General features: G+C 39.3%; 1 protein-coding gene across 1 annotated transcript in view; it reads right to left on the reverse strand.

Moving 5' to 3' along the window:
* GRID2 (glutamate ionotropic receptor delta type subunit 2) overlaps nt 1–13,546 on the reverse strand; it is a 1,042,513-nt gene that overhangs the window by 426,906 nt on the left and 602,061 nt on the right. The window contains exon 4 of the mRNA XM_034772953.1: nt 12,675–12,880. Within this exon, the coding sequence (XP_034628844.1) occupies nt 12,675–12,880 (206 nt within the window). The remainder of the gene's footprint in view (nt 1–12,674; nt 12,881–13,546) is intronic.

Below are 13,546 nucleotides of genomic sequence, written 5' to 3' on the forward strand. Positions count from 1 at the left end.
AAGGAGCAGAGCCGCCGCGGCCGGAGGCTCTGCTCCTCCCCTGACTCTTCGGCTCTGTTTAAGAGCTGAGCTGCCCGAGCGCTACCGGCTTTGGGCAGCCCCCATGCCTCCGGACCCTGCGCCACTGTAGCCCGGGAGGGGAAGTGCCCGGCCGGCGGCTGGGGTCTGGAGGCAAGGGGGCTGCCTGAAGCCCATAGCGCTCGGGCAGCTCGGCTCTTAAACAGAGCCGAAGAGTCCGGGGAGGAGCAGAGTCGCCACGGGAGGGCAAGTGCCCAGCCGGCATTTTCCCGGACATGTTCAGCTTTTTGGCAATTCCCCCCGGACGGGGGTTTGATTGCCGAAAAACCGGACGTGTGGTAACCCTATGCTACATTCCCTCCGTGTTTCAGTCTTGCTCCACCCTGGGCTGCTGCTGACACCCCACTCAAGTTCCTCTTCATCCTTAAACTGTGTATCAAAGGTTTTAGCATCCTCTGTGACCCTGGGTTTAGGTCGGGAAGAGTACCACCTTGCCAGACTAGCTGGAGCCAGGCAGGGGTTATTCCCCAGTCAGTAGCTTTCCCCATTGTTTCCTCACGGACCCTTGGCATTCTCTGGACTGTACCCTATCTTTGCCATTGTTTTGTTTCCTGTTGGTTTCACACTTCCAACCTCCTTTGATGTAACTCTAGTCAGCCAGGCAGGATAATGTCACACAGGTAAACTGAGATGCATATGATATCTGTAAAATGTACAGGTATTTCCACCATTCTGCAAAGAAATGTTATACTGTTATTTCTCTCAGAGCCTATCAGTGGGTCAGATTAACTGCACTGGGTACAAGGGGTTGAAATTTAAAATTCCTTCCATCGGAGAGAACATTCACTTTCTTCACAGCATCTACAGAAATAGAGGATCTCAGAGTTGTAAAGGTTCGTTGCATCTCCTGACAGGCCTAGCATTGTATCCTCAGCCTAGCATCACTTGCTTTTGGGGCTATGCAGACCAGCTCTAGGCCAGCACGGGTGGGGTTTGCAAGTGGCTTAAAACATTGCATCCCCAATCTAAGTAGACTTTCTGTTATTCAGGGCCCAAACTGGGTTCTCCTGGAAATATTTTGTCAAGAGCAATAATTAGCTAAGACAGGACTAAGAGTTCAAATAGTTTTGTGCTATTTCGCTCACAGCTGGTCAACAGTTGCTTGCCTCTTGACTGGGTAATCATTTGTTGAGACAAAGTCAATGGGCTCTCCATGGAAGTAGAGGGCTCTGCCTGGCTGGATCTTTGTACAGGATCAAGTCCTTAACCTGGATGACATGGAGACCCAATAGATAATTTGTGTTTACAAAACTAATGTGGCACTTTTTGCAAACTGAAGGGAAAAAAGAGGCAGTTGTTGCTCTTGTTTATGGACACCCTAGCATGAGTCACAACCATATAGTAATTTTCCATTTGAAATCACAGTCTACAGGACAGAAGACAAACTTTTCATAATAATTTACAAATGAACCAAATACTATAAAATCCTAATTAGGAAAGGGTAATATTGAGAGAGAGGTGAGAAGGAAATATTGTCCGGTCCCAAAGTTATTTGCTACCTTATGGAGGCCACAAAGCCAGTACTCTCTGATAAGTACTGCCAAAATAGAATCCTCTCTCTTTTAATAGTCTTCAAGAATGTCATCTCTGATTCTAAAACACGCATAGCATACCACAAAAGGAAACTGAATCATGAGTTTCCATTGTTAAAGAATACTAAAAGCAACTGGTTTTAATGCAGCACTGAACATTTTTACTAATATTCTATTGAACCAAATCTATTTACAGATATTTATCCAACTAGGCCATGAAAATATAAAAATATAATTATTTAAAATTATGCAAGCCACCTAAATATTTCCAGAGTTTATTGAAATAAATAAATTACTTGAAAATATTGTATCAGAGTAAACCTCCTATCTGGTTTATTATCTTACTTCCTCTATCACAAAGAGTGTAACGGAGCATATTTTGCTCTTATTGATAAGGAGAAAACACAGGAATAGTTTGTGAAGAGACATTTAATAAGCAAGTTTCAATATACCTGTAGTAAGGGCATAGATTTCTATCTCCAGTTTAGGACAAAGTGATAACATGGTCTTGCTTCTCAGTGCCATTCAGTACAATTTTAAAAATAAAGGAACTGATGCTTACTGTTTTCCCTTATTTCAGTCTAAGAGAGGGATAAGATTAATTAGAGTTAACTAAACGCACTTCAGTGTTAAGAAGCATTCGACACTGATTTTTCAAGGTAATGAGGAATGTTGTAAGGGTTGGAAGCAATCTAGGAAGACTCCGACACTAGATACCATGTGATACACTTCTTGTCGCTGCTGAGCGGCAGACATTACAATTGTGCCAGGATACCGGTAATCTGGCATAGGAAGAAGAATCTGTGCCTGGGTAGAGGGGACTGTTTTGACAAGTCTCATCTCCATTTATGTTAATCAATCCCAGTTGTCAGTGATTTTCATTGTTTTGTAAGAAGACATCACCCTGACAGCAAGTGGCTTGTTAAAAGTGGTGTTTGCCAGTTGGGATTTTCTGCAGTTGTTTAGTAGGATGGGATTTATAAAAGGCCCTGAAGGAATTAGATGCCCAACTGCATAGGCTCCTTTGAAAATACCAGCCATAATTTTCGGTTGGGAGATCCATTTCTATTATGTATAGAAATTACATTGATTCATTTACACGTTTCTAATTTTTGCTACCATTTCACCTTTCTCTAAAAAGCAGCCACCTCTCAGGAGGAACACAGTAGTTAATTAACAAAGCACAGCAACACTAGACAACAGTTTGGAATAACAGCTAAGGAAGATTACTGTATGCAATAGAAAGTGCAGGCTAATCAGGTGGCAGAATATTACTAACCAAAGCAGAAATTCAGCTGGTGGTAACAATGGTAAAAAGGATCATCCGAACTTTAATGGTTACAAGTGGTCAGGATGCGGGTTTATATTTCGGTCCAAAGATATCACCTACACTAACAGGCGAGTTCTCACAGGGAGGCGTGACAAAGGTTGAATCTCTGACAACCAAGAGTTATTACAGACAAGAATCTATTGAAGCATATTATCAAGCAGTTGTTTGAACAACTGAAAATAATATGACACCCCCTCACAAAAACTCAGGAGCTTTTCTATTCCATGCATAAACATGAAAGCTTCTCTTCTTTTTAATATCCGCTAATTCCACTAATAGTTTCAAATTAGAAATTCTCATTTCCTCAAATTTAGAAGGAGTTTAGATTCACAACTCTAGTTTGGGCCTGTAATAGAAACAGAGAGAGATAAAGTTCTTAACAGGATTAAAAGTGCCAGGCGAGGGAAGTGGGTCCTGTTCCAGAGGTTGAGTGCGGGTTCATCTCTAAATTTTATTTTACTTTTAACAGATTCTGAGATTATGCATTTCACAGTGTAGCTATGAAATTATGATTTTTTAAACTTAATATTTGATTAATTTTTTCTATGATAATACAACAACATTGTAAAATGACACACAACTGGATAGTTGCAGTCAACAGTCTAGACATGTCCCTGTGTATGGAACGAATATGTGAACATTATTAGCAAAATATGCAATAAACGGTGTGCTCTGTTACTGACCTGAGAGAGATGGAAAATTGGTTTGAATTTATAAACACTCTATTATCTGCTGACAAAAGGAGAACAGCCAGGCCAATATTCAGCCATACCATACGTTTGATTCCCATTAAGACACAGAGCATAAATCTCCCAAAGAAGGAAAGGAAAACAGTCAAAACAATCTCTCCTTGTTGGACCTCCTTATTCATATTGGCACCCGATCCTCCCCTCTATGAGAATTTCTTTACACTGCTCCAGCACAGTCAGTCATGGTAGAAGCACCCATGTATAGGTGATTCCTCCAGTGGTGTAAAGCCAGGAAAGTTTTTATGCCACTTCAACTTCCCAGCATGGGGTGCATGGTTGGTGGGACAGGGGTGCGGTCAAGGCATTTCTGCATCCCAGTTATCTCTAGCTGCTATTATTATTATTACAATTTTATTATAATAGCTCCTAGAGACCCCAATCAAAAATCCTGGCCTGACTGTGCTAGGCATTATGTAAGAGCCCTTTATGCCCACTGGCAGCCCAGTTAATACACAAGAGACTTTAGGATGTTGTAAATTATACCAAGGAATGGACTGGCCCAAAGCTGGCCCAAGAGGGGAGGGGACATGTCCCCTTCCTGAGTTCTGTCATATTTTTCTGACACAGCTGCATAGCAGGATCATCATAAAAAAATTCATACTAATGCAGAAGACCTATGCAAGGCCTTCTGCTCCACTTTACCCCTTGAAGAAGGTGTGAAGCAAGAGAGAGAGCATATTGTGGGCCCTTTGTGCTGTGCTATATTTCACTCACAGAGAGTTCCAAATATTATTTCCTCTTCACAGCAGATGCTAACATTGCACAACAGTTCAGCAGGAGGATGGATTGCACTATAATTCAGGCTCTCTCTGTGACCACACGAAATATGAAGATTTATTAACTGAACCTCTGCTGTCCTCTTAGCCCTTTCCCACACATACAGAAACTGAAACAGGAGAAGGATTGTGTACTTTAGGCCATGATGATGGTGTCTCTATAGCTTAATCCTGTGCAAATCCCTTTTGTGTTGCTTGTATTTTAGCACAGAAGCCGTCTCCCGCTAGCTCTCTCCTGCCTAAGAGCAAAAATCCCCAACATCTAACCTTTAACCTGTGGCAAGAGACTGTGTGTACAAAATCTATTCCAACACCATTCCATGAATCAAGCCACAATAGGCACACACTACTGGGGGAAAAGCAAATTCAACTTTCATTTCTGGAGATCCCCTGTCAGATGAATGGCCTGTAGTCAGTCTGTACTAGTTTAAGGGTCAAGAATCTGGACTGGAATAGAAATCCATGAACCATAATTTTTCTTTTTCTTCTTAAAAAAATCTTTGGCAAATACTTGCCCATCTGAGTACCACTGCTTCATTTAAAACAAGAGGTTTCAATGCATTCAGAATCTTGACCAGGAAAGGGATTTGGGAGTTATTGAAGAAAGATACTTTAAGCCTTCAGTAAAAGTTACAGCTATTGTGAAGACAACAGAGAAAAGACTGGCCTTCAGGGCTAGTGAAATACAGCAGATGAAGAAAAAGATCCAGTTTGTTATTAATAACAATAATTTAGAACAGGCCATATGGTATTGGATTAGTCCTACTCAAAAAGATACAGTGCTAGAAAAGGACAACACTGCTTTTTAAAGGAGCACAGCGTGGAAAAAGCTCTCAAATTGAAATTAGTGAGCAAAATCAAGCCTGAAAAACAGATCATCAAAGAGACAGAGAAAAATGGGAGGGGCAAGAAAAGATGCACAGATGACAAGATTTCATTTTACCCTCTGAAAATTAATTGCCACAGCTAAAATTTAATACAGAGTTATTAACTCTTGAATAAATTACAATTTAATAACAAAGACAAAATATGGCAAGGAAAAGGGATATAACAATGTGAAGTGGGTTGTAACAGATAAGCATACAGGGTAAAATTTTCAAGTTGCCTAATTGATTTAGGAGTATAAGTCCAATTTTCAAAAGCAGCTTAGGTGCTTTGGAAAATGGGCCATCGGTGCTCGAGTCATGTAGGCACTTTTCAATTTTTCCCTTTGTTTTATGAGGTTTTGGCTCACCCACACCACACCCAGTCTATTTCCCACCCCCTCACAGAATCCAAAATTTCAAAAATTTAGGGTTAAATACAGAAACATAAAACAAATTAGCCAGGAGCAATCTTTTCTGGGCTGCTGGTTGATGAATTATGCCACTGACCAGAAGGCCAGCAGCTCAGATTTTCATGGATGTTTATCATCCACAATGCTAATAAAGGTTTTCAATAGCCCTCTGAGCATCCAGCACCACCATCTCCTTCATCTAAAAAGGAGCTCTGTGAATGCCTGCTGCCCTTAGAGACTGCAATACTGTGTTTACGTAACACCTATTAAAAATAAGTATAGACCTTGAATGAAACAACCTTCCATAGCATGCACTAAAGATGGAACTGATGATGCATGTCCGCTGCTCATTAGAGTTAGGAATGTTTTCACTTGTTTTAGGCTCTATGGAGAAATTATCACGTTTACATAAATTAGCAACTAGCAGGTATCATTTAACAGTATCCAGACAGTGGGTGAACTGCACCAGAATCTGGAAAATCACCTCACCCCGTTCTTCACTTTAGTACTTGTGACTCAGAGTCCCATTGGTGGTTCACTACTCTGTCAGTAACTCTTGTCAGGCCTGACGCATTCACCACAGTTCCATAAAAAGTAAACAAAGCCATCAAACTAGCAAGTGAGGGAGATAACCACTTAAATATCTCAACATGGGGAGGAGACTACAAACATTAACATGGCATCAGCTCCCTCTTGGATGAAGCAAGCTGAGCCCTCAGGAGAGCTTCCTGACTTTGAAAACAAAGAAAAACTTTGGGGATATAACCAGAGAAAGAAAGCCATTTTGACATCCTTCACCCGAGGAGACAAAGCAACTGAGCACTTTGAGCTCTGTGAAGGGTCTGGACTAAAAAACCTGGTCAGCCATGCTGGAAGAAAGACTGGCGAGAAAAACTTATTTGCACAAAGGACTCTAAGTTTAAGTTAGATTCAGAAGTGTATTCTTACTTTTGATTGCCTGAAACCATTTCTATCTTTATTTCTTAAATTTGATATTACTTAAACCTATATCCTTTTATTAATAAACTTACTTTATTTCTATGATAAACCAACTCAGTACTTCGATTGAAAGAGAGGGTTTGTTAACCCCCATTAAGGTAATAAGCTGCTGTGAACTGTTTCTTTAAAAGAGAAGTGAACTTGATAAGGTTTTGTGGGTGCTACAGTTAGAGGGGCTGAGCAATGCAGATAGACCTCTCTGATTGTTACTTGCTAGGCAAGGTTAGGATTGGCACAGTCTTGGAGAGTTTGTTGTCAAGGCAGATAAACCGGTGTGTCAGGAATCTGACACACAGCATAGCAGCAGCAAAGCTCTCACTTGCTGAGGCTGAGAGGCGTAACACAGTGGCTCACAGTTCTGGGAAACCCAGCAGCCTGTCGCAGTACTTTTCATGAAATGTGAAGAGACCCCTCCAGTGCATTGCTGCTTCTAAATCAATTAACTAGCAGAAACTGTTCTACTAGTAGAGAGGTCTCACAGTCTTCACCAACATTTAATCCAAGTGACACAAGGAGGTGCATGCTTATTCTGTCCTAATGCAAATATGGATGCACACATATCCCCTTGGCCCATAATAATATTACTGTTTACTCTGTACATTTCATCTGCAAATATCAAAACACTTCACAAAAGGTGAGCAGTGTTACACTCTTTTACAAATGGGGAGAACAATAATACAGAGCAGTTAAGTAACTTGCTCAAAGTCACACAGCAGATTGTTGGCAGAGCTGGGAATAGAACCCAGGTCTCTCAAGTCCCAGTTTGGTGTCATGTTTACTAGCCCACACTTCTGACAAAAAAGCTCAATACATACTGGTCCAGGTGGACTTTCCACCTCTAACTCCTAGAAACTTATTTAATATTGGAGTTCCATTACATTCTAGATTGAATAAATCAATGGGCCCAATCATTCTCCCACTGAAGCCAATGGAGATTTTGCCACTGGGACCAGGCCCATCATTTTCTGTCTGTATTAACTTCTTTTCAATTAAATTCAGTTTTGCCCATGTGTTTATTTTTGAATCAGTGCTGATGCCCAAAGATAACAGTTAGAAACAGATAGGGGAAAAATGATTTCCTTTACAGAATTACACATCCAAACATCACGATGATGTCCCATGGGATGTGTGGGAAATACAATACACACCGCACACAGAATGAAGTGAAAAAAAGGCTGAGCTTCTGTGAACTCTGCACCAGTAAAAGGATGGGTGAACCAAGTGTAGACAAAGTCAACCTGTCTCTACTGTGACTTTGTAAATAGGCATTTTAAAGAAATAAACCTGCTTTTAGCGCAGCTCTCTAGAGTACATCCTTTTCTGTTCTTTCTTCAGTTCACAACTACATAATTTTAGCCTTACTGCATGTTCAGAGCTGAAGTTGAAACCTGTTACAATCATTTGTCATATGTCACTGCATAAAAAAACAAGTTGCTTTAGTAATTAGTCAAATGTTTAGTTAAAAACACACACTGTTGCCAAGAACAGAGGACCCCATTAAAAGCTGGACCTTCACCACCTTCCTTAGGGTCATTTAACAAAGGATATAAATATTTATTACCCTAGTTATAGGGAATATTGCAAAAAACATGGTCAAGGTAAGTTGCATGATGGCATAAACAATTCTTTAATTGTACCCACTCTATACACATTCATTTCCCATGTAAACACATGGAATCCATAAGAGAATTATTAGCCACCTCTCTATCTTTACTCCATTGCACCTGAATATTTTAAAAGTATATTATTAAGTTAATATTAAGCAATTATTCATTTATGAAGGCTGCAGAGTAGCTCATTTGAACCCCTTCACCCAATGCTACCAGTTTCTCGGGATCAACATGTATCGTTATGGGATGGTAGAAGTACAAGACATTTTAATTTGACAGGTTCATGAGGTGAATTGTAAGAAGCAGAAATCATTCATAGTTAATACTAGAAATGCCTAACACAATTATATACGATTTTCATTTCCCTGCCTTGATGGTGAACATGAACAACAAATAAATGGCTTATACCGAGATTAATACAATGGGAATTTACAGGCATTTCTCTTACAAGCAAAGCCTAGTCTGTTTTTTCACAGCAGCTCTCACATTTGATAACTGAAATGAGCAATTAGCTTTGCACAACATATGTTTTTTATATGTTCTATCTAATACATTACAAAATGACAAAACTTACAAATATATTGCTATTCACTGTGCTGAGCTTGATGATTTGGGAAGTCAAGGTACCAGCAGTAGTCTCAAGCACCAGCCACTTGAACCATAGATAGAGTTTTAGCTCTCAGAAGAGGGTGCTAGAAAAATGATCTGCATTCCAAAAGTATGACTAAAGACTCTAGCCAAGAATACTGGCTGTAGTCTGCTCCGGAGCTGGTGCGCAGAGCAGCTCCGGAGCAGTGAAGCTGCAGGTTTTTGCCTGGAGCTGGAGCAGAGCCGGAGCACAGCTCCAAAGCCCTGGTGCTCAGAATCAGCAGGATTAAAGCGGATTGGGGCCCACCTCACTGGGCACTAACACAATGATAAAATGGGATAAAATCCAACATGGGTTTACCAAAAGTATATCATGCCAGACTAACCTCATATCTTTCTTTCATAAGATAACTGATTTCTTAGATAAGGGAATGCAGCAGATCTAACCTATCTGGACTTCAATAAAGTATTTGACAGTGTGCTAATGAAATTTGCTGCTGACACAAACTTGAGAGGCATTGACAATATAGAGGAAGATTACAATATTATATAGGCAGAATTGTCTGACCTAGAGGACAGGATGGGATGAAATGTAATGCTTTGTAATGCACTTGGAGGTTAACAAGAATTCTGCCACAAGCTGGGGGCTCTTCACTTGGAACTAACGGAGGACGAGAGAGACCCAGGTATATTAGTCAATCACAGGATGACTATGAGCCATCCATGTAATGTAGCTGAAAAAAAAATGCAATCCTAGGTTGTATCAGGAGAGATATTTACAGTACAGATAGAGAAGTATTAATGCCATTCCACAAAGCATTGACAATATTACATATACCCAAATGAAAGAAAGATGGATTCAAACCGGAACAGATGCAGAGAAAAGGTACTACAACGATGAAGGGAATAGAGGGCCTATAACAGGGGTCAGCATCCTTTCAGAAGTGGGGTGCTGAGTCTTCATTTATTCACTCTAATTTAAGGTTTTGCGTGCCAGTAATATATTTTTACGTTTTTAGAAAGTCTCTTTCTATAAGTCTATAATATGTAACTAAACTATTGTTGTCTGTAAAGTAAATAAGGTTTTTAAAATGTTTAAAAAGCTTCATTTAAAATTAAATTAAAATGCAGAGCCCCCCCAGACCGGTGGCCAGGACCCGGGCAGTGAGAGTGCCACTGAAAATCAGCTCACCTGCCGCCTTTGGCCTGAGTGGCATAGTTTGCCTACCCCTGGCCTATAATATGAAAGGAGGCTTACAGAGTTTGGCTTGTTTAGCCAAGCAAAATAAAGGTTGAGAAGGGTTATGATAGCTCTCTATACATACATCGGGGCGTAACACCCGGGAGGGCTAAACGCTATTTACAAAATGGGAGAAAGGCATTTAAACCTTAAACCCCTTCTTCTTTCTGAACATTCTCTAAGTAGTGACCTCATCGTTGCAAGCTCCATGGATACAAAGGCTAGACAGAAAGCACGGATCAGCAAAGACATAACTAAAAGCATTGCTGCTTTCAAGAAACAAAAATATCAAAAAGTTAAAGCAAAGATAAACTCTACCTCAAGGAATCTCTAATTTGCAGACTGTCAATTTACACAGGATCATGTGTGACTATTTATTCTGGAAAAGGTGATATTTGCACTGCAATCAAAGTCATGCTTATTACAGTTATGGCATGTCCTCAGCTGAACCATGAGAACATTAAATACTTAAGTTAAGAAGCCCAGATGAACCAACAGCTGCACGTCATGGCCAGGCAAGCCATAAAGGCTTAGGGCTTGTCTACACATGGAGTTGTTCTTGATTAACTCCACATGTGAACAGTCTTAACGTGGAATAAGAGTGTTTTCTTCCTGTTTAGCTTAACCCAAGTGGTTAACCCAAGCTGAACATGAACAAGGCATTCTTACTTTGGAATAAAAGTGGGTTTGTCTACAGGGGGACACTTAGGAAAATTAATCCAAATTAACTAAAGGTGTCAATTAACATGATTAGTTGAACTGCATTAAACCCTTGAATGGACACACAGATTCATAATTCAAGTGACCTTAATTCACTTTACCTTAATGCACTTGGGAAGTGTTCACGAATGAAGTTACTCATGAACAACGATCTGTGTAGACAAGCCCTTAAGGTTTGCAACTGCACTGCTGTAGCACTTTGTTGTAGATACTACCTATGCCAATGGGAGGAGTTCTCTCATTGACATAGGTAACCCCCTCCACAGGAGCCGGTAGCCATGTCAACAGAAGAATTCTTACATTTAGTGCAGTCTACATGGGGACTTAGGTCAGCTTAACTATGATGCTCAGGGGTGTGGGCGTAGTTAAACCAAATTAATTGTCTAGCATAGACCAGGCCTTTTGCTGGCATAGCTTATTCCATTCCTTCCTGTTTCTCTTTTCCCAACCCTCTGAGTAAACAATGCTGCCTACAAACAGATCCAGCATGAAAGAGATTATTGTTAAATGTAAAAAAAGAGTATATTTTTGTGTGATAGACAAACAACATGTTTATTTTGAGCCATATGTTGATGGTGAGGGAAAGAATATATCTTTGTCATGCACTTCTGGAGCATGGAGCTGTCCACTCATGCCATTAATAAAATATATATACAAATAGGGTGGGATTTTCAAAAGTATCTAGGACACTTAGGAGCACAATTTCCATTGTAAGCTAATAGGACTTGTCCTCTTAAGTCACAGACTCCTGAAAATCTCACTCATATTGGTTGCCATTAAGAAGTCTCCAGTTTCTCAAATGCCAACAACTGCAAAGTCGTGTAACACCAATAGTACGCCATACATTCTGAATGTCTGGAACTATTATACCATTATGTTACCATGACAATTATACCATCTCTAACATATCCATAATTTGTGTTCAAAATTAAAAACAATTTTTCTCTCACTTTCCCATGCCCCACACCACAAAAAATAAAAAAAACCCACAAACCCACAAACCCTATCTTCTGAAGAAAAGGGAAGATCATTAAAAGACAAAACAAACCTGCTGCACCCCCAACCAACAAAACACCGATCCCACCAATATGGCAGTCAGCTACTTCCAACACAAAACTCCTTTAATTAGTTAAATTTGATGCAGTAATCCAACTTTTTCTTAAATATATCAATACTACTGTATTTTAGCAGTTTAAATTCTTCATGAGTATAGTATCCTTTTAACTTAAACCTATGATCCCAATTTCCAACCTGTCTTATAAGTTCTACTAGGTCATTATTAAGCTTAATTTTATAAAAACCCAGCAAGTTTCAATGCGTCAATCAGATAAACACACCCATATCCAAAATATATGTAATTAAATAAAAATATAACTACTTTCAGCAGTACAGTGGATGCTAAGGAATAAATGAGATGAGCAGGGAATTAGCAGTACAACAGACATGAATGTTAACAAGGTTCTAAAGATAATTCGCTTGTATTTTTTGTAATATATTGCTCATAAGGGGCACAGGTATACTTTCCTTTGGATGCACTCATATGAACCATAAAACCATCATTAGCAAGTGTTTTATGTTTTTGTTTGTTTTTTGAGAGAGAATCAAGCATACATACTCAAGTATTTATTTTTACAAGAAGTCACATAAAGTGAATCTATTTACTGTATTTTATAAGATGTCAGGTAAAATTATTCATTGATAAAGTATTTTTAAATTTCAGTAAACAAAGTTGGGGGCATAGAGGGTAGAATAAAATTAACACTGCTGATCACTTACCTCTGTAATGAAGGACTTGGCTGTCGATGCGTTCATTACAAGAATGGCCCGTCTCAGAGTGTCCCGGTAGCGGTTCAGTTCTTCTATTCGCATGGTGGCAAAGAGCCCTGTGATCATTTTATTGATGTTATTCTCTACCTTCTGCAGTGCTACATCCATTCCCTGCTGAGATACTTTGTCCAAAAATTCTTGTATTCCACGGATATCTAGGAACATCAAAAGCCCATCAAAATGCTAATTTGTGTATAGTACAGAGACAAAAACACTGTTCTGTTTATCTTGAAAAGGTATTCTACTCAGTGTTGGGTAGATCCCTGTAGGCCACCCTAACTTAATATTCATTTCAACTTTTCCTGAGCTATGCTCATGGTATGTCCTAAAGTGATAAAATGTGGGAAGAATTTTATGTATGGGTTAGTGTTAAAAAGAATCACTTAAAAACAGTACTTAATTATTTTCAGTTGATTTTCTCACTCAATCACCATATTGTTTCCTATTCTAATTAACACTGTACATCTCCAAGAGCAGTTTCATACTAAATGACACATGCAGAGAAGGGGAGGCTAAGTTATCAGACTGCAACATACAGTGCTTTTCTTTGTTTCTTTTGTTGGAGACTGAAAGTAATGTTATCACCATAATACAACAGTCTTTGGAGAAGCACATACTTTTGAATTCCTAAACTTAGCTGCATTAGCTATTTAGTAAAAACCTAGGTCCAAGTTGTACATAAATTTACTTCCTTTAAAAAAAAAATCAAACACAACCATAGCATGTTACTTGGTAGACACAATGGCCATTGACTGTGTTTAGCTTTAAATAATAATGAAAACAAAATACATGAATTATATTTTTTTCATACACAAAGAGTT

Source organism: Trachemys scripta, chromosome 5 (genome assembly GCF_013100865.1).
Source record: "Trachemys scripta elegans isolate TJP31775 chromosome 5, CAS_Tse_1.0, whole genome shotgun sequence".
NCBI lineage: Eukaryota > Metazoa > Chordata > Testudines > Emydidae > Trachemys > Trachemys scripta.